This window comes from Poecilia reticulata, chromosome 20 (genome assembly GCF_904066995.2).
Source record: "Poecilia reticulata chromosome 20, P_reticulata-male-v2, whole genome shotgun sequence".
NCBI lineage: Eukaryota > Metazoa > Chordata > Actinopteri > Cyprinodontiformes > Poeciliidae > Poecilia > Poecilia reticulata.
The window spans coordinates 4870526-4891726 of record NC_088849.1 but is presented as its reverse complement, the minus strand read 5'-3'; the positions used below and the strand labels follow the sequence as shown (position 1 = coordinate 4891726).

The following is a 21201-nucleotide window of genomic DNA, read 5'->3' as shown; positions in this document are numbered from 1 at the left end:
GTCGAAATTATGACTTTGAATCTCATAATTATGACTTTGAAAGTCAAAATTATGACTTTAAATCTCATAATTATGACTTTAAAAGTCGAAATTATGACTTTGAAAGTCGAAATTATGACTTTGAATCTCATAATTATGACTTTGAAAGTCGAAATTATGACTTTGAAAGTCATAATTATGACTTTGAAAGTCGAAATTATGACTTTAAATCTCATAATTATAACTTTGAAAGTCGAAATTATGACTTTGAAAGTCGAAATTATGACTTTGAATCTCATAATTATGACTTTGAAAGTCGAAATTATGACTTTGAAAGTCATAATTATGACTTTGAAAGTCGAAATTATGACTTTGAAAGTCGAAATTATGACTTTAAATCTCATAATTATGACTTTGAAAGTCGAAATTATGACTTTAAATCTCATAATTATGACTTTGAAAGTCGAAATTATGACTTTGAATCTCATAATTATGACTTTGAAAGTCGAAATTATGACTTTAAATCTCATAATTATGACTTTGAAAGTCAAAATTATGACTTTGAAAGTCGAAATTATGACTTTGAAAGTCGAAATTGACTTTAAATCTCATAATTATGACTTTCAAAGTCGAAATTATGACTTTAAATCTCATAATTTTGACTTTGAAAGTCGAAATTATGACTTTGAAAGTCATAATTATGACTTTGAAAATCGAAATTATGACTCCAAACCTCTGTGGTCACAGAGGTTTGGAGAATCGGCCGACATTCTTAAATCTTGCAGTCTAAACCAGACTTAAGACTCACGACCGCAGCCCAAACGCTCTGACTCTGGTCGCTATGGTAACGTTTATATATCCCTTCAAAATAATATACAGAAGCGCCACAAAAAGAAACATTTTACTTTCGTGAAAATTTTAACTCGTGATAATGACTAACGGGAGCCCTGAGCTTGTTTCTCTGCAACGAGACGGTCCCATCTGGGAGTGATGAGAGACAATAACACCCGAAGTGTTGCTTATATCCACAGCCTGCTTGGATATAAGCTTGCGTGGTGAAGTAGCTTGAAGCTTCATTGCCTCATTAGCAGCCGGTCGCCGCATGTTACGCAGAGCGGCTTGTAATGTGGGACTCACCTACCGGTCCGGGATAAATCCATTCTCCTGTCTCTTCTCTGGGCCTTTTCCCCTTTGCAAAGAAACTTTCCAAAGACATCTGATCTGTTTCTTACTCATCTTGCTGCTTGTGGCTTCAGTGTTGGCGCGCAAGTAACCGAGAGAATCCGGTTAAAGGATTTTCAAAATAAAAGATTCTCCAGACTCAAATATACATAAAACGGAAATATTTCACTATTTCTTGCGCGGCCCGGTACCAATTGGTCCACGGACCGGTATCGGTCCACGGATCGGGGGTTGGGGACCACTGCACTAACGGGTTCGAGGGTTACCGCCATGACAGGCAAAGACAACCTTGCAGTTACAGCTCCGATAAGCCGCCTCGACAATGGAGGTACGGAACATGGTCCACTCACCGTCTGTGTCCCCCATTTCCCCCGGAACGTGTTCGAAGTTCTGCTGGAGATGGGAGTTAAACCTTAATCCTCATCCCAAACTAGACTAACTACCAACAAAAAAAGTTGCATTTAATATTTTAATGTTTGTGTGATGTGTAGTTTAAGAAAACCATGGGTGATTGAGTAGTTCTTCCAGCGTGGGACGCTCCTCTGGGCGTTTCTTCAGGCACCTAGTCAGAATATCCTGGCAGTCTGGAAGGTCAGAGGTCAAAGTGCAACAACAGTTAGAGCTGCGGACAGAGGACAGATTTATATATATGCTGTGAGAAGATGAAATACAATGTTTGTCTCACTTTTGGAAAGCCTGTTGCTGATTTTCAGCTTCTTTTTGAGAAAGCTGTTGGTCTCAAAATTCTTATCGTGGAGAATTTCAAACAGGATCACTCCCAGCTGCCACACTGTTGTGGGTCCAGCAGAATATTTCTTTTGTGTGCGATATTCTGGTGATTCAAGAGCATGGGTGCCTAGAAAATGTGTAAGAATTAAGAGTCGAAAGAAGAAGAACAGTAAAAAGAATCTTTGTTTCCTCAGAACTGAAAGAAAAAACCAGGATATTGTACCTTGGAAGATGGTAAATTTCCCTCCATGGTCAAAGCAGCTTAGACCGAAGTCTATGAGATAGGCTCGTAGGCCTTCTGAGCTCCTCTCAATAAGGACATTTTCCACTTTAATATCTCTGTGGAAGATGTTTGCATCCTGAAGTTGAATCGTTGCTTCCACCAGCTGTTTTAATATTATCTAAAAGACAAAAATTATTTGAAGCACAAAATTCTGCACAGATTGATGTTGGACTTCAGTGAGAAATACAGTGACTTGTAAAGATTTTTATTTTCATATGGACTTTTTTCACATTGTCACATCACACCCACACTTCAATATTTGTAGAGACATTATGTGATGCATTAAAACAAGTTTTACAAAATTGTTTTACGGAGGGAATATTGCACTGTATTTCATCCCTCTGATTTTATCATATTAACTATGAAACAAAATCCACAAAAGCAACTGAAGCAGTAAATGAACCCACTCGAATTTCCATCCAGCAGCTTACCTTGGCTTCCTCCTCATTTAGACAACCTTCATGCTCATCAAGGAAGACATTGAGGTCCTCTGACGGCATGGGCCTCTCCATCACTAGGAGCAGCTCTTCCTCCAGCTCATACCAGTCCAGCAGGGACACCGTGGCTAACTGCCCTGATGAACTGGTAGTTATATTCTTCATCTTCAACATGATGGCCACCTCCAACGCCATCTCCCTACCATTCTCATCCTGAAACATCAAACAAACAGGAGAAACCCACAATGCATCTGGAATCCAATAGGACTTAAAGTCAGTCCTAGATGTTGTTGCTTACTTACCTTATATTTGCGGCCCACCTTTTCATTTGGGATGTGTTTGATAGCCACCTATACAATAGAAATAAAGCATTGCTCAGTGATGGGAATATCCTTAAAGGGAATGCTCAGATTTTCTTTAGTTGCTTGATGTTGAGTTATCAGTATTTTGAGTATTATGGTGAGTTCCCACCAAACACTTTTTGAGCATCAAGCGCGTTTGGTTTACATTCAAAGTCTATGTGTAGGCGTGTAGAGGGCCGTTGCGTTTCGACCATCTAGTGCAGGGGTGCTCAATACGTCGATCGCGGTCGATCGGTCGATCGATCGCGGAAAGGTTTTGAGTCGATCTCAGCAAGTGACAAACTGAACGCCGCCAGGACGCTGAGGCCAGCACTTCCTCTTCTGATAGGTTTATCAAAAATATTCACTAAGATCCTAAACGTTTGTAGCTTTATTAAAAAAGAATAATTATAAAAAGTCAACGAAACGTTTTAAAATTAATAATCTCAGTAATAATTGTTTCAACAAGGTGTTGCGCAATTCTGTGCGTTTCGGTTCCATTAACAAAAAAGCGACTCAAAGACCGACTGACGAGCAGAGTAGGAGTTTAAATTAGCTACTCAACCACCGCTGTGTTCATGAGAGGCTTATTAATAATCGAGAAATAAATATCAAGCCTGGAAATCTGATATTGTAACAGACTGAATGTTGTGTTTTTAATGTAGCCTAATCTTTGCTCGGCTTGCGGGGTGCGGGTGGTTGCCACGGCAACGGGTGTGCCTAAACGACAAAGAGACCGAGAGTAAAAAGGTAGGAGATGTTTTCAGTTGATTGTCTGTTCGGGTTGTTTTACCTTTTTTTTTTTACCTTTGCTGTGGCTCATTACACCTGCTGTAGTTTCTGAATATTCAATAAACGACAAAATTGGACTAATTACCTCGTTCGTTTGTGAGCACACGTCACAACAAACATCAAATGGGACAAATATATTTCATTATGTTTTAACAAATTCTACCGCGATAATTATGTGAAATTAAATTAATTATATCCCGACTTCAGAAGATTTGCCTTTACCTTTATTGGGCTGTTTGGTTCCTCCTATCAATCTGTAGTTTCTCATATTGAGGTCATCAAACCAAATTTCAGATCTACCATGACTGACTGACACCTGCTGGCCTCAGGTTTGCAACCAGCTTCTGACTGAGAAACCAGTAAGCTGCTCCCAGTGTCAGAATCTCACTGAGGAAGAAACTGGATTAGGTTTTCTGTCACTTTATTATTTCTGCTATAACTGATGTATATTCGCATATAAAATAAGTCAATAGAGTTTAATTTGCAATTTTTATGTCTTTGTGTCAGGAGGTAGATCTCAGGCGGCTGGTGAGAGAAAAAGTAGATCTTGCTCTCAAAAAGTTTGAGCACCCCTGATCTAGTGCAACGTGATTTGAACCGTTTGGAGTGTTTTGAGCGTTTGACACGTCAAGAGTGTCCGATGTGCCTCCACATAGATTTTGAATGTAAAACAGCGAAACGCAAGATATATCAAGCTTCTGCATTCAAAGTGCACACGCGTTGAACTTGAAACGTCGGACGCATACTTGATGCGCGGAACGCATTTGTTGTGAGTGCAGCATTAAAATCGAAAGAAAATGTAGTTATCTAGTTTGATCTTTCCAAAATCTAATTTAAAACTACAAGAAATGAAACTGTTCACAATTGTGCAATTCTACTATGTATTAGTAAATATTACCCATCTGCACCTTTATTCTGAAAGTCTCATTGGTTAATGAAGTAATTTATCTAATATAGTCTTATTTTACAGACCTGAACTTTTTCAGTTTGAGACGTTATTAGCTAAAATCAGCTGAAACAGAGCATACCTCTATGAGGATATTAATTATTTTTTACAAACTTTGACTCCTACTGACTCCTACTGTTAGAACTATTACTGATAACTTCACAGAGCCTCATTTTAAGTATTCCAAATACACCTACAGGTAATTTATCCACCTCTCGATATCCAGCAAACACAGATCCATAGCCTCCTTTTCCCAGTAGATCCAGCTCAGTATATTTTTCCAGGAATTCAGCTAAACACATGAACACATCTTTAAATTTCATAAAGCACCAGAATAAACTCTGTTCACTAATGTTACCTTAGATCTAATTATTACCAAACCTTAAATCTCTCTCATGAATGCTTATATTACAATTTTATTGCAACTTAAACTCTGACCTCTTTGGGCATCCATTTTTTCTTTTGTCTTCTTCCTCTTATTCCTCAGCTGTGGTTCCTCCATGTCCTCATCCTCCCTCTTCAGATTCCTCTTCTGTAAATCGCCTATTCCTGAGCTACAAAGTACCAGGCTGGAGCTGTTGGACTCTAATAATGAGAAAAACCCATAGAAACAGCATAAGTATTTTACCAATATTTTCCATAAGAGAAAAACATCCCGACAGAAACATAAGACCTATAGTGACTTGTAAAAATACTTGTCGTCTTGCTTTTGCACTTTTTGTCACATTACAGCCACAAAACTTAGGGTATATTACTGGGATTTTATAAGAAGAACCAATATAAGGTAAGGCATCATTTTGAAGTTCTAAGCATGCATTTATAAAATGTAGATCTGAAAAGTTGTAGCATGGAACTGTATTCAGCCACCCTCTCTTTAAAGAACCACCTTTTGCTGCAATTTCAGGAGATAATCTTTTGGAGTTTATTTCAATCAGTTTTGAATAATCAGATATATTCAATCCTTGCAACAAATTCTCAATCTGATCTGATTGGACTGTGACTAGGCAATTTTGTCTGTGACTAGGCAATAGGTCATGTTTAGGAATGATGTGCAGTATTTTCAGTCACACACATCAGGGTTTCCGTGCGGTGGAAACCTGGTGTGGAAACCCTGATGTTTCCACCGTAGTAAATTAAATTAGCTCAAATTAAGGCCAGTAAAAGGTAGTAAGAAGTAACTAAAAGTAGGTAAAGTTGGTTTTCATCATCCTTTCAAAATATTTTTAATTTTCCAATGACGCTCACTTATCGTTTTAAGTTCGTTTTACTAAAATCTGTATAAAAAAATTTTAACTACCGTACTGGCAGCACATGAGTTGTCACTGATAGACTCCAAGCTGCTGTGTGTATGAGTAATGTTGGAACCGCTGTTTGTTACTACCCAATAGTAAGTCCCGCCTACACCTCACAACTCTTCGGACTCACTACTGCCCAGTTCTCTGTCTAACAGGTCCGGAAAATCCCCAAAACTTGGGTCTTACCCTAGAGATAGTTTGTGGAGAATTATCTGTTTAAACTGGGGTCGGAAAGAACTCGTCTACCTCTGACTACCTTCGATCCAGAAGTTATGACCTTTTACAGTTGAGGAACAATCAGCTGAGTAGCCCTCACAGCTGCATAACCCCTACAACCACTCCTGTTAACGGTAGCTCCTCTCCTAAAATAACGGCACTTGTTAACGGCTAGATTAAGTTCAGTGACTTAGATTTAAGTCCCAGGGTCATTATTTTAACACTCACCAGAGGAAAACACAAAGCCACCCTATCTCTAGAATCATGTATGTTAACTTTATCATATTTAGGAGAACCAACAATAATTAAGACTGACGCAATTAAACTCACTGTTCACAATTCTCATTGGAATTTTAGAATATAATTTTATTAAGCAAGCTTTAGCAGGGGCATTTGACAAGCAGGTTAATTTCCCAAAGGTTATGACATAGGTAAAAATATAATAAAATCAAATTAAAATCAATCACATCCTATCCTTATTCTTATCCCTAACCTGTGTCACTAAGTTCACTGAGCGAGGCTTTGGGGGAAGCAGGTCAACTCATACCCGATGGTTCTTGGTCTCGGCAGCTGTAATCTTTAGATGTCCTTGGTCAGAGTCTTTGTCCAGCTGGAGCAAAGTCCTCTTTTCTGAAGAGAAGCGGAGCAAAACTGTACGTTGTCCTTCTAACGTGCAGAATCTTTGTCATTAAATGACCTCCGTCTCTTCTCCAAGTCGGCTGCGACAGAGTTGAGAGCGTTGCGTAGAGGCAGAGGAGTTGGTCGGATCTGGAACCAGGGTCGGTGGCTGGTGGAACTCGTCCCTCCTTGGCGGCATGAAGTCTTTGAGCTTCCCTTGGTCCCGGGGTGTAGTCCTCTGCTGGTCTTTAGCCTGTTTCCTCTTGTTGGCTCCTCTTCTGCGCCGCGGACGAAGAACCCCTTTCCTCCCCTGTGCTCCAGTTTTTAAGCCCTCTCAACTCAGGGCGGTCTACGGGGCAGGGCTGCATTACTTTAGAACCTTCCCACTGCGTCTCACTGTCTGTGGAAAGTCCCAACCTTCCCCAACTCTCTTATGACTTATTCATACCTCATTACCACATCTACGGTACTTTCCTTGTTTTCCGTTGACCATCTGTTTCTGATTCTGCCGTGCCCTCGCCCCCGCTCAGTCCACACAGTTTTTCCTTCTAAGTCTGTCTTGTCTTACAAAACATAACCAATGTTTTACTTTGTCGACATATTACTTCAGTATGTTTCTTCCTCACTCATTATCTTTAATCTTTAATAATCAATGATTATTATACAACAATCAAGTTATACAACAATCAAGTTGTTCAAACCTCAATTTCCATAATGTATTATAACATTCAGCTGATTAAAAGTACAGAACATATATTTTTGATTATACATTACAGACATTCCTTCATTGGCATGTGTATTATTATTTTAAACCTGTTACAAACCATAATCATCATTAAATCATTATACAAGGTTTACTGTTATTTCTCAGGCCTCTATTCCGTTTTCTGCGTGTACCTGGACAGATCTCACATGCTTATACCAGGTTTCACGACACCGCCTAAGGTGTTGAAACTAGCTAGTTATTTTGCGCCTCGCCATGGTCTACACCAGTGATTCTCAACCTTTTTCGGGCCCCCACCAAAGAATTTGTAGGCTACTTTGCACTGACCATTATTTTATCATTAATATTACTATCACTATTTTAGATGTTTTGATTTTTATGCTTGTTTCTATATTTATCATCAAAAAAAATTTCCCAGAGAACAAAAAATCCATGGGAATAGAAATTATTTTCACAGGTGTCAATGAAAAATGCAATGAACATTCAAGTTAAAATTTGTAGGCCTAACAGCAGCCAATCAGAGTGGAAAAAATATTATATTTGTAATCTTTGCATTTTCTACTTATTCAATCTTGCACAAATTGACCAGATAAAAGATGTTCAACATGCCAGTTTAAACTTTGAACAATTTGCAAAACGACTGAGCTCTGCAACATTAAAACATGGATAGAACTGTAACTACATTAATCATAGCTCTTCTTCTCTTCAGTGTTTGTCAGTTTCTGGTGGTGCAGTTCTGTGCTGCCTTCAGGAGAATGGGACATCAGAGCATCATCCATAAAACTTCACCCACATTGCATTTATTGTGCAAACCAGAGCTTTCAGTGGAAAAACAAAAGTTCCAGCTCATTTTAATGCCATACAAATATGAGACAGAAACATGGATTATATAGATTATATAGTCTATTGATTTATAGACTAATAGTTTTACTGGACAAAAATTACAAAGAACAAATCTGGTTCTTAATCAAATCCTAATGAGTCAAATTGAAAGTGTCATGGAGTCATCAACCTCATGACATTAACACTAACATGAAAAATAATATTGAAGAAATAAATATATACAATCTAATTAAAAACATAAATAAGTGATCAGTTCTTAAGATATATTTATTCTCAGTACTAGATGTGGTCTCAACAAACCCATGACATTTCAACAATATTATTTTACCTTTTATCTGGAAATAGTGTGTTTATTCTTGCCATACAGTCTCTGTATTAATTATTGCTCAAAAGGTCTTGCCATACCAGTTTATTCCTCTGTATTTACTTTAGTTTCTTAGTTTATTCTTGCATTTTGTTCTTCATTCATTTCCATTTAGTTTCATTTGATTAGTATTATCCTCTCTTGGTTTATTGCTATGTCCACTTTAGTTTCTTTCCTGTTGCTAGATTTATTTTATCATTTATTGACCACTAGTCGCGGCTGCACAGTGGCGCAGTTGGTAGAGCTGTTGCCTTGCAGCAAGAAGGTTCTGGGTTCAATTCCCAGCCTGGGGTCTTTCTGCATAGAGTTTGCATGTTCTCCCTGTGCATGTGTGGGTTTTCTCCAGGTACTCCGGTTTCCTCCCACAGTCCAAAAACATGACTGTCCGGTTAATTGGCCTCTCTAAATTGTCCCTAGGTGTGAGAGTGTGTGTGCATGGTTGTTTGTCCTGTGTGTCTCTGTGTTGCCCTGCAACAGAATGGCAAACTGTCCAGGGTGTACCCCGCCTCTCGCCCGGAACGTTAGCTGGAGATGGGCACCAGCAACCCTCCCGACCCCACTGAGAGACAAGGGTGAAAGAAAATGGATGGATGACCACTAGTCATCTTCATTCATCACCTACTGCGCCGCCTAATTGTCATGTTTTTCACATCATGTGTTGATTTTTTTCACTGTTCAGCGTCGGATTCTCTGTTTTTATGCCATAATTCACATCTAGTTCGTCGCTCCGTTTTATGTCCCTCTTCTCCTGTTTCAGAGTTTTGCGCAATGTGCTCGTCTACTTTTTGAAGCCCCTAAGGTGCAGGGCGGTCGGGAAGAGTATAGATGGGGAAAGGCAGACTGACATAAACCTTTTAAAACAACGGAAACAATTTCTGCATTCTGATTATTGAAATTTACAAGTGCTGTGTTGTTCTATCACCCCCGTTTCATACCGGACCACTTACAGCACAGGTGTTAACGCTATAAAATGAAGGCTCTCTATCGTGGTATCACTCATGGAGGGATATCTTGATTTCTTTATTTAAATGGGTTCATTTTTCAGAGTGAGGATATTGTGATTTTAGCAGTAGCAGGAGAACGAAGTTACACCAAGAAGCTAACAGAAGCTAACAAACACTGAATAGAAGAAGAGCTGCCATTGATACAGTTGCAGCCAAGCAAGGTTTAATGTTACACAATACAGTTTTACCAAGTTGCTCAAAGTCTAAACTGGCATTGTTGTGCATTTCAGGTGAAAAGTTTACCTTCGACTAAACGCCCCCCAAAGGCATTCGAGCGACCCCTTTTGTAAAAATGTCCGCCAGCGCCCCTTGCCGTCCACTGAACGCCCCCTGGGGGACGGTACTGCCCACGTTGAGAACCGCTAGTCTAATGGGAAGAAAGGAGCATAAACCTATTAATCTCAATTTGATACAACTAATTTTTTTGACTCAAGGAGAAAGCCAGAGCACCCAGAGAAAATCTATGAAACTCCAATTATGCTAATAAACACCTAAGGCCATAAATGAGGTCATGAAGCCTACAAATATCAGTTTAAGGCAACACATTTTTTTGGACTCAAGGAGAAAACCAGAGCACCCGGAGAAAATCTACAAATCTTTAGTTATGCTAATAAACACTCATGACCATACAACAAATATTTTTGGACTCGAGGAGAAAACCGGAGCACCCGGAGAAAATCTACAAATCATTAGGCATGCAAATAAACACTCATGACCGTAGATGAAAGTAGGTTTGTACATTGACCAGTAAACTGAGAGATCTGCCTTTGGCTCTCTCTTCACCATGACAGACTGGCAGTGTGCCTGCTTCACTGCAGATGCTTGTCAATCCACCTATCGATCTCTTGTTCCATTTTTCCCTCATTCCTCATCGGAGGAAAACAGAGACCACACTCAGCACATACAAACTAAGAGGTGGCGCCCTGGAGCACACCGCACACACCAACCATAAAAGATAGTCCCTGTTGCTCAAGGTGGTTCCTGATCTCGAGTGAGAGTGCATACCCTTTGAGGTACCTAAATGCGGGCCGGGAACCAATCATGGTGGGGCCGCAGCGTCAAAGAGCGAACCCACAAAACCCAACTTACAAACCTGTCCTTTAACCCATGGATGGATGGACCGAAATCAATCAATCAATCCATCCATCCATCCATCCATCCATCCATCCATCCATCCATCCATCCATCCATCCATCCATCCATCCATCCATCCATCCATTCATTTCTGCTTATTGCTTATCCAGAGTTGGGTCACGGGGGTAGAAGCTTAAGAAGGGAGGCCCAGACTTCAATCTCCCCACGGGAATCCGGTCCTCCGGGGGAATACCAAGGTGTTCCCAGGCCAGCCGAGAAACATAGTCCCTCCAACATGTCCTGGGTTTTTCCCGGGGCCTCCTCCCAGTGGGACGTGCCCGGAACACCTCACCAGAGAGGTGTCCAGGAGGCATCCTAACCACATATCCGAGCCACCCCAGCTGGCCCCTCACGAAGTGAAGGAGCAGCAGCTCTACTCTGGGTCCCTTCTGGATGACCAAGCTTCTCACACAGTAAAAAAAAATTCCGTAAAAAAAACCAGGAAAATCTCCTGGTAATTTTCTGCCAGTACATTTTCTGTTTTTTTACGGAAATTCTGGTCATAAGTTTTCCGTAATTTAACATCATTTATTATGTTAAATTTACCAGCACTTCTGTTAATCCATAATTGAAATTTTCCATATTTTTACAGTACATGTCCTGTATATTCACAAATACTTCTGTAAATAATGAATTGAAATTTTCCGGTTTTTTACAATATGTATTAAAACATTCCGTAAAGAAACAGGAAAACATCCTGGTAATTTTCTGCCAGTACATTTTCTGTTTTTTTTACGGAATTTTCATCAAAACCTTTCCGTATTTTAACAGTTTTTCCATGTTAATTAACTTGCATTTCTGTTAATCCCTAACTAAAATTTTCCGTATTTTTACAGTAAATCTGCAGTATATTCACAAGCATTTCTGTTACTTAAAAACTTGTATTTTTGACATCCAAACCATTCAAGTCTGTGTTAGACATTGACTAAGTATGACCGAAAGGCATTTTGTAAAGTATGCAGGAAAAAAAATCTAAATTTGACCTGGAACGACATGACGGTGATTCAATCAGACTGACCGGAGCATCCACCATTCATCAGCAGCGCATTCCTGCGTGGGTTGAGGCTCCACCGTGGAGCAGTTTCCCGTTTCGTTAATTGGTGCTAAACGAAGCGATGCAAACTCAAGCTCAGCGACGAGCTAAAGTTTTACCAGCGATGCGACGGGAGCTGCAGACAGTAAACAGGACCTTGCTGACTCTAAAGTCAGCGCAGCAATTAAAGTAAGTTAAATAACCGCTAACAACAGGTTGCAGTGTGAACATACGCAAAAGTGAAAATTCCACTGTAATTGTAGGAAAAGTGGTAGAACTTATACGGACAAGTTTATCTTCCCGAAGGACTGGTGTGGACATGTCTCCACTAATATTTCCTTCTCCTTTTTTTTTCTTTATGTACCTGTACCCATGTTCGGACAGTAACTCGACAGCAGCTGCACGTTGTATAAAACATAAATGGCGATTCCGCTCACTGATGTAGTGGATTGGACATCATGTGACTTATAGTGCGCGGCAGTGCGGCACATGCGCTGTTATTTTAGATTGAGTAAAGAATATAAGTGGCCGGGAAAATGACAATCAAGCAAAAAATCTGAAAACTTGACGAATAGTTTTGATATTAATTGTCAAGACTACAACAGCAAGATAACAAGGTCCAAAGGGACCACATTTCACAGGTTAATAAAAAGCTTTAAATAAAACATATATAAGTGGAGAGTAGGTTCGCTACTAGCTTAATTTTTTCACCTTAACATCTACCTTTGCTGAGCAGTTCGGAGTATTTCGGTTCAATTAACACAAAAATAAGGCAACCTACATTTTCTGACAGATAATCAGAAGAGCAGGTGTTTAAATTAGCTAAATAACCACCGTGAGTGTTTCTTTCTAATGATCGCAAAATGAAAATTCAAGAACATAAATCTACAACAGATAGAATGTTCTGTTTGGTGTTTTTACGTACTTTTTTGCTTGGGAAATGTTTTTGTGGGTTTTTTAGTATTAATTCCTGATGCACTTGAACATAATATTTGCTCTGCGCTCCCGGGGCTGTTTATTGGTTGCCATGGCAACCAGTCACGCACGGTGAGTTTAACGTGAGTTCACTGGGGCCCCGTTTACACGACAACGATTTCGGGGGAAAACGGAAGAGTTTTGTTGCGTTTGTAGTGTGCATTTACACGAAACCACCGAATGTTTTCTCTAACAACGGCACAGATTGAAAACGGGTTCCAGAGTGCGATGTTTCTGAAACTTACTGTTTTCCGTTGTCGTGTAAACCTAGAAAACGGATATTTTCTTCCAGAATCCCCAGCTCCTGCATAGTGGAAAACATAGCTGTTTCCTACAATCCACAGAAGAAGAAGAAACTACTCACAATGCTGGTGTTACCGTTTCCCCATCAGATACGGTTCCCTCAGCATCTCTTCACCGCTCTGCACCGCCCACATGGTAAAATACACGGCTGCTTGTTCAGCGCTATTATCTAGAGAACTACGGACCAGGACCAGCCCCGGCTCCAGACGAGTTTAACAGGGGGGCATCGACTTATTTTGGGGGGACAAAATGAATCTACGTAGCTGAACATAGACAACAACATCAGTAGCCTACAGGCTACTTAACAAGCTTAACGTGCTGAATTGATATTAGCTAGTCATATTTTAGCTATCATCACCTGCATCCAACAGCTTTACTCAACTCAGTCGGTTAGTTCGGGGAAAAAACTGTACAGTTATTTACATTTTGCTGGGTTGCTGCCATGATTCTAACACACCTGCGCAGCAGCAGCAGGTCTCCTTCGCTGCCTCACAGGTGTAAACCCAGTGCGAGCGTCTCAGCTTTCATGTTGCGTTTGAAGGCGGCTCGGAAAAACAAGTTACGACTTGTTAGCAACGGATTAAACTGTTTTAACTGCTGAAAAAGGTAACAGAGGACACGGATATGGGACGTGCGGGAACTCCTATTTTATCAAATTGATATGGGAATAACAGACTGTTGGCCATTCCAAGGTAAAAACAATAAACAGCTTCCAGTCCGGGGCTCGCTACAGACACCGTGAAAGCTCAAACAAGGTGTTCCAGCAAAATTATCCCACTTTTTCCAACTGCATGCGCCCTAATCAGACGCACACAATGCTTGTTTTCTCGCGCAAATCCACATGCCTTCAAGTACAACTTTTTTTAAAAAACATGCCACTTTCAAAGTTTCAAAGAACCTAGCACCAACTAGGCGCAGCGAGAGCATTACACGTTTTCGATGTGTACCGTTACTGTGTAAACACAGATCGTAATTAGAACGTTATCATGTAAACGATCCAACAAAAACGGAACAAAAGTGCAGTTTTTGTTGGATCGTTGTCGTGTAAACGCCCCCTGAGGAAAAAAATACATTCACCCGTTTTTCTACATTTTTCCCCTGCACAAATTGCATCATTTGTTCGTAGAACGTGGCAATATTCAGAGCAATGATCAAATAGGGTGAAATATTTCATAAAGCATAAAGAGCCAAAGTTTGTTAAATTTTAAACCCTGGCTCTTACAGCGACAATTAAATTAAGTTATTGATCAATATAAAAGATACATTTGCTTTGTTCTCTCTTGTATCTTTACAAAACTGCCAGAAACTAAATTTTATAGATTTTTATGCAGAGAAAATATATATTTTTACATATCCAAACATCAGCATCTCAGCTTTTAGCCACATTTTGTACAATCCAGTAATATAGACAGTGACTCTATTCACCAACTGCTCCAACCAGACCCAGAAAAGTTTTTTTTGCCTTTATTATTTGCTATATTAAAGCAAATATATTCAGCAAATACAGACTCAATCCATAAATTAGAATATGACTGAAAAGTTCCTTTGTTAGTAATTCCATCACCAACATATCTATATTTTGGGTATGTTTTTTTAAAGGATTTTTTGGTTCTCGTGGCCTTTATTTGAAAGTAGCTTGACAGGAAATAGAGTAATGAGAGAGGGCAAGGTCATACGGTGAATGTTGCCAGGCTGGGATTCGAGCCTGCGACTGCCGCCACGAGGACTAAGGCCTCCATATGTGGGTTGTGCTTTGCTCCTGCGCCACCACAGCACCCTCCATATTTTGTGTATGTTTAATACCTGTTAAAAGGTTATTTTCAAAAGGTACTATTAATTTCACAAACCTGATCAGGATGTATATCCTAATTTATTGAATAAGACTGTCTGGCATTCACGTGTAAGCTTTGGCCTTTTACTTAGCACTAGAAAAGAAAAGGCTTTCCAGTAACTGTGGGTGGATCAGCGACCCTCGCTCCTCCTCGTCCCCACCAACTTGCAAAGTTACACCTTTGCATTCATTATTAGCTGATACCATTTAGACACGTTTCATTTTATTGTTTACATCCGGAAATTTCAAGAAGGCAAAAAGATCTTCTTTTCCTTGCCATCTGTAGCCGTGCTGCCGCGGTACAACGGTTCTGTTAAATGAAAAACCTTCTTAATTTAGAGCAGTGCACCACAATAAAGGGGAAATAACTCAGAAAAATTGTCAAAGAACAAACTCATAACCACTCCAAAGGCCCCAATATACTCGGGCGTACTTCAATCCGCGGAGGTCTTCGCGGACTCGAAGTGGACGTCCGCCGGACATGTCCGCGCAAGGATAGATTTTTATGACCGCGTACGCGTACTCTGTGTCGCACAGTAAACTGCCCGGCGAGAAAACGGTGTTCACATCAAACTGGTTTTCACGTGACATCGGGCTGATAAGGTTGATAACTATAACTTTACTCATATAACCCTGGGTTATATGAGTTCATATTGTTTCAATGTTGAGATCAACATGATAAAATACTTAACAGCAACAGGCTTTATATATTCACGCAAATATTGACATGGTGAATTATGCAGAATTATGAGAACAAAAAATAAGACATCATCCCAGACTTATCAGCAGCGAAGCAGAGAGGTGGTCTGATAAGTTGAGTCTGACTTTTTCTTTTTTTTTTGTCTCCCAACAACGGCAAGGAACAATGATCGGGTATGTGCTCATTTTCGGTTGATGTGCAAATTATTACACCGATCACAATTGTGCTTTCGGAACATAATAAACAGAGCTAATTGAATGGATCCCTGATTACAGTTAAAGCCAGCGTAGCCTCCTGCTGCTCCTCTGCCCGCAGTAGGAAGTTGCGCTGCTGCGAGCAGCGGTTCACTGTCTTTGCCGGATGAACCGACATGTCACTGCCTTTCTCTGTCCGACACTGAGAGGTGAGTTAAAGCTTCTCAGATGGAGAAGAAACTGAGCTAGGTGCCCAAATAGTTAATCAAACTTGCTAGTTCTCATTAAGATTGTGTGAAATAAAGGAATTTGTCACAAGAGAATTTTAGGTAATCAGTACGCTCGAGTATGAAGACACAACCGTCCGCGGACAGTACGCGCGGAGTCCGCGCGGTTTATGGAATGCGCACAATACGCAAGAGTAAATTGGGTCCTTTACAGTTTCATGTTTTCAGGCTTGATGCTTACTTTGGGATTATAAAATGATCATCTGAAGCTGATTTTAGCTGATTAGCTAATTTAAACAGCTGCTCTAATTGTAACGAAGATCTGACAGTTGTGTTGGTCCCCGAAACACTGAATTTCGCTGCACATGGACATTTGTTTATTTAAACTTTTCAATGACCTGTGAAATATGATACCCTGGAACCTTGTTATCAAGTTGTCCTAGTGTTGACAATTAGTAGCAAACTAATATTCTATTGAGAATAAAAAATCGGCTTGTGAAATTGGAATATCATTGCGTTTTACTGATATTCTTTAAAAAACAAATATCCTAAGTCTTATGGATTTAGGATAAGCACTAAAAATAGTGCTTTCTGTTTTTAACGTGAGGTTTTGGTCAAGATAAAGTCAGTTAGACCTTCAAGTAAGTGGGATAAAGTTCTACACGAGCACTGTTTACATCAGTGCACTGACCCATGCAAGATGACCATCTTACATGGGTCAGTGCACCGATTGCAGCTTTCTCGCAGATCATAGATTATCAATCTCTAAAAAGTTTGACCTGCCAATTTCAATTTTAGCCAGTGCCATTTTTTGATTGAAATGTCACTAAATATAGGAAGAAAGTCTCTGAGTTGGTAACAGTGGGGTCACTATTGATAACTACAAGCTTGCAGACATGTCCTGTTAAAAAGGTAGTAAATTCAACTCTGGGATTCCTGTAATAAATACCCTGCACATGTACTCTTGCATTTAGCCTAAAATCATAAGTTTGACTTAAGGAAACTTTAGGTTGGGTTTCTGCTGGGTTTCTCTAACAGACCTCTGAAGTCTTTTTAAAACATCTGGATATATGCTGAGATTAAATTACACACAGTGGGATTTCTGAATGCAATTGGTTCATTTCTGTTTCCTTTGATCAATTTTACAGGTTGACACCATGTCTGCATTTATCTTTCATTTTGGTCTGTCAACATACAAAAGAGAAAATAAACAGTAGTTTCACCAAAGTACCCAACCTGTGCTAATATCCACTGAGGATGGGGGTTCTTTGATTACGACCTGCTGCAGAAGTCCGTTATTCTTCCTCTCGGCCGGAGTTGGACATCCCTCTCCTTCTTCTGTTATTTTCCTCTTCAGTCTCCTCACAATCCTTGTCTGGTTCTGGTGGCTTTTGGATGGTCCGAACATCTTAGAAACTCTGGTCCATTTTCTGCGGGTCTCTTTTTTAACCCTTTTCCTTTTCTTTGGTGTGCTGTCTTTAATAGGCTCGGCACTCTGTGGCATCATGCTGCTGCTGCTGATCTCTAAAGTAAGAAATGTTGGGAATTAATAGTGATTATTTTTTACATGTTTGGTCTGTCAGCATAAGCAAATTAACATTAGTTTCATCAAATCAGCCAACCTATGAGGATGTCCACTGAAGAGGAAGACTCTCTGGTTGGAACATGCTCCTGGAATTCTTCTTTCCTACACTTGGCCAGTGTTAAACCTTCTTCTTTTCCTTCTGTCATTTCCTTCTTCAGTAACCTCCTGTTTCTGATCTGGTCCTGGCAGCTTCTTGAGGTTCCAGCAATCTCAGAGGTCTTGATTCTTTTTCTGTGGATCTCATCTCCAGAATTTCTCTTTTTATTTGGTCTGCAGTCCTCAGCAGGCTCACTACTTGGTAGCATCATGCTGCTGCTTTTCTCTAAAGTACGAGAAATTGAGGAAAATCTGTGATTTATTTTTACAGTTTGGTCTGACATTTTGGTCTGTCAACATACAGAAGAGAAAATTAACAGTTGTTTCACCAAAGCAGCCAACCTGTGCTGATGTCCACTGAGGATGGGGGCTCTTTGGTTATGACCTGCTGCAGGAGTCCCTTATTCTTCTTCTCGGCCGGTGTTGGAGATCCCTTTCCTTCTTCTGTTATTTTCCTCTTCAGTCTCCTCACAATCCTCGTCTGGTTCTGGTGGCTTTTGGATGGTCCGAACATCTTCGATACCCTGGTCCATTTTCTGCGGGTCTCTTTTTTAACCCTTTTCCTTCTCTTTGGTGTCCTGTCTTCAATAGACTCGTCACACTGTGGCATCATACTGCTGCTGCTGATCTCTAAAGTAAGAAATGTTGGGAATAAATAGTGATTATTTTTTCATGTTTGGTCTGTCAACATAAGCAAATTAACATTAACTTCACCAAAGCAGCCAACCTATTAGAATGTCCACAGAGGAGGAAGCCTCTCTGGTTGGAACCTGCTCCTGGGGTTCTTCCTTCCTACACATGGCCGGTGTTGAACCTTCTTCTTTTTCTTCCATCATCTTCCTCTTCAGTATCCTCTTTTTTCTGATCTGGTCCTGGCAGCTTCTTGAGGTTCCGGCCATCATAGAGGCCCTGATACTTTTTCTGTGGATCTCACAGTCCTCAGCAGACTCTGTACGTTGTAGCATCATGCTGTCGCTTCTCTCTATCGTGAGAAATATTGTGGAAAATTAATGATTGTTTAGAGTTCATGTTTAGTATTTCTGAATCACTTCACATACTGATCAGGGACTTTATTAAGAAACCGATGAACATGTAAGTCATTTTCATCCAAATTCATGCTTCTCCGAGAAGCCAACATAGATTGACACATTTAAATGTTCCTAACCAATAATAAAACAAATTCTGAGTGATAAAAACTCTAAATCTCTTAACTATATATTAAGAGGTTTAAAAGACTGTTATTGTTATGTGTGTAAAATGACCTAAATTGTTATATCCACTACACTTTAAAACATTTCAGCTGCATTTAGTTGTGTCTACTATCTTCTACTCTTTAAGTCAAATAAATTTAGCACTTTGATTTTGAATCTTAATGTGTGATTTTGTGTTAACTTTTTATGAATTTTGTCAAACCTCCAAGAATAAACTAGAGTTTTTAGGTTAGTACTTAAAAAAACCTAAAAGAAAACAAAATAGGAACTATTTCCCAGAGTGCTTAGCAGCATGTTTTTGTATCTTGTGTTGCACCGTGAGTGAGATGGAGATGAAATGAGTCAGATCAATGTTACATTTATCTGACTCATGCGTTATGAAGGCAAATGTTTATTTTAATGCCACTGACAGTTTAAAAAACTTGAGGACAATGGGTGCATTCACACTACAGCCTGAAGTGATCCAATTTAGATTTTTTTAACGTAATGCGACCTTTACCCGATCTTTTCATGGCAGTGTGAACAGCAAAAGTTGGATTCTTTTTCGAATGTGACCCATATCCGATACGTATCCGATTCAAATGCGACCAAACGTTCAGGTCACATTCATCCGAACTGAACGTCACTGATTCTCAACAAATCTCACTATTCTGCGTCCTGAATAGTGGACGCAGAATAGTGGAAGTGGGAAGAAACGCGCAAGTGGGAAGAAAAACAACAACCATGACGGACAATATAAGGATTAAGTTGTTAATATGCTGCTCCGGCTGGACAGCAACTTCAAATATAAGCTAAGCTCCACCGTTAGCCTCCATATTTACTTCCGCAAACACTGAGCTTCTTCTTCTTTTTATGGAGGTTTTACAGAACACTGAGAATGCTGATGCTATTCCGCCCTCTACTGCACATGCGGGACACTTTCAGGTTGTTTGCCCCTTCACACTGCAGAACACATACAGATCGCATTTACTGGCAGTGTGAATGGCCCATGCAAAAAAATCGGAATTGCCAAAAAATTGGAATTGGGTCACTTCAGTGTGAACGCACCCAATGTCTTGTTTCCACTTAATGTTTTTGAGCAGAATTCATTGTGACGTTTATCAGTTCAGAAATGTTGCTCATGCAGTTTGAAACAAGAATTTAAATTATTCTTAAGTGAAATACTGAATAATAGAGAACTAACTAAGTGAGGGCAGTTTTTTCTTGTGTATTTTGAAATTATTGTTTGGTTTAAATTTCAGCACTAAGTTAAAACTCAATTCAAGATTAATGAACTTAAAAAAGTTTAAACAACTTGTATCTTTTTGTTTAATCAACTGCATGAACTTTAATTTCTGAATTAAAACAGTACAATTTTCTTGTTGACTTAAGTTGCATTTTCAAGGCAGCAGGCGGACTTTCATTTTCAAGTTAAACCACCTTCAAATGTTTTACAGTGTAACTTTCCAAAAACTGAAACATAAACCTGAAACTCAAACTCATTACCTTTTGTTTTCCTAAATGCTGGCCTTTTACACTTATGTTCAGATTCTTCATCCATCTTTGTTTTTCGAGATTTCAGTGTAAATTTATATAGCAGGTTTAACTCTTATAGTTACGTCTCAGTCTATCAGAGATTTCTAACGAACTGAGCTGAAATAGAATGTTGGGTTCTGACACCAACCAGTGTGACATCAGGAAGAACATTCCAAAATTTTGTACACAAATGTTAGAATGGAAGTAATGATGCCTAGCAAGACCTCTGACTTAAACTTAACCAAACCTACAGAACAGAAAAATCCCCAAAAACAAACATAAGTAATATATTTATTTATATATATATTTGCTGTTGGTTTTCCAGGAAAGAGTTAGAGGAATGATTCCCAAATATTGGAGCCACACAAAGCTCTTCATTAGTTTGTATTTTCTTCAAAATCTTAAGAGCTCCAACTGCTATTTGTAGCATTTTTATTTATCAAAAACGATTCAAAGCAGCAATTTAAAGCATTTTCAAATAAAATTTCATTTGACAGGCAGACTTACACCACCGGTGTCCGAATCTTCTGCCATCTGTGCCAAATATGTTCATAATAAAAATGCAAAGAGGCCAAAAAATATATATTTTTATATTTTATTATTTTCTTTTTCATTCTACCTGAACAACAAAAAATACTAAACAC

At 39.4% G+C, this 21201-nt stretch overlaps 1 protein-coding gene and 1 long non-coding RNA gene across 2 annotated transcripts in view; one reads left to right on the top strand and one right to left on the bottom strand.

Moving 5' to 3' along the window:
- Positions 1-1616: 1616 nt before the first annotated feature.
- On the bottom strand, positions 1617-20695 carry LOC103482378 (uncharacterized). Its single transcript, XM_008438499.2, has 12 exons — positions 20528-20695; positions 18559-18813; positions 18174-18461; positions 17773-18057; positions 17387-17674; positions 5128-5274; positions 4887-4981; positions 2913-2960; positions 2605-2823; positions 2114-2291; positions 1847-2017; positions 1617-1745 (listed from the first exon to the last, which is right to left on the bottom strand). Exons 1-12 carry the CDS (start codon positions 20580-20582, stop codon positions 1654-1656), a joined length of 2121 nt encoding a protein of 706 aa, XP_008436721.1. The 5' UTR covers positions 20583-20695; the 3' UTR covers positions 1617-1653.
- Positions 5221-21201, top strand: part of LOC145549446 (uncharacterized) — a 51509-nt gene continuing 35528 nt past the window's right edge. The window contains exons 1-2 of the long non-coding RNA XR_014085432.1: positions 5221-5308; positions 5422-5473. This is a non-coding gene — a long non-coding RNA (uncharacterized LOC145549446). The remainder of the gene's footprint in view (positions 5309-5421; positions 5474-21201) is intronic.

What these genes read in the sequence shown, in the direction of transcription:
- LOC103482378 (XM_008438499.2), bottom strand. Translation starts at nt 20,582, where the DNA reads ATGGATGAAGAATCTGAACATAAGTGTAAAAGGCCAGCATTTAGGAAA. An exon ending in TTCAGTGGACATCCTCATAG is followed by an intron (nt 17,675 to 17,772) that starts GTTGGCTGATTT and finishes TTCTTACTTTAG; the next exon opens with AGATCAGCAGCAGCAGCATG. An exon ending in GAGAGGTGGATAAATTACCT is followed by an intron (nt 2,961 to 4,886) that starts GTAGGTGTATTT and finishes TCTATTGTATAG; the next exon opens with GTGGCTATCAAACACATCCC.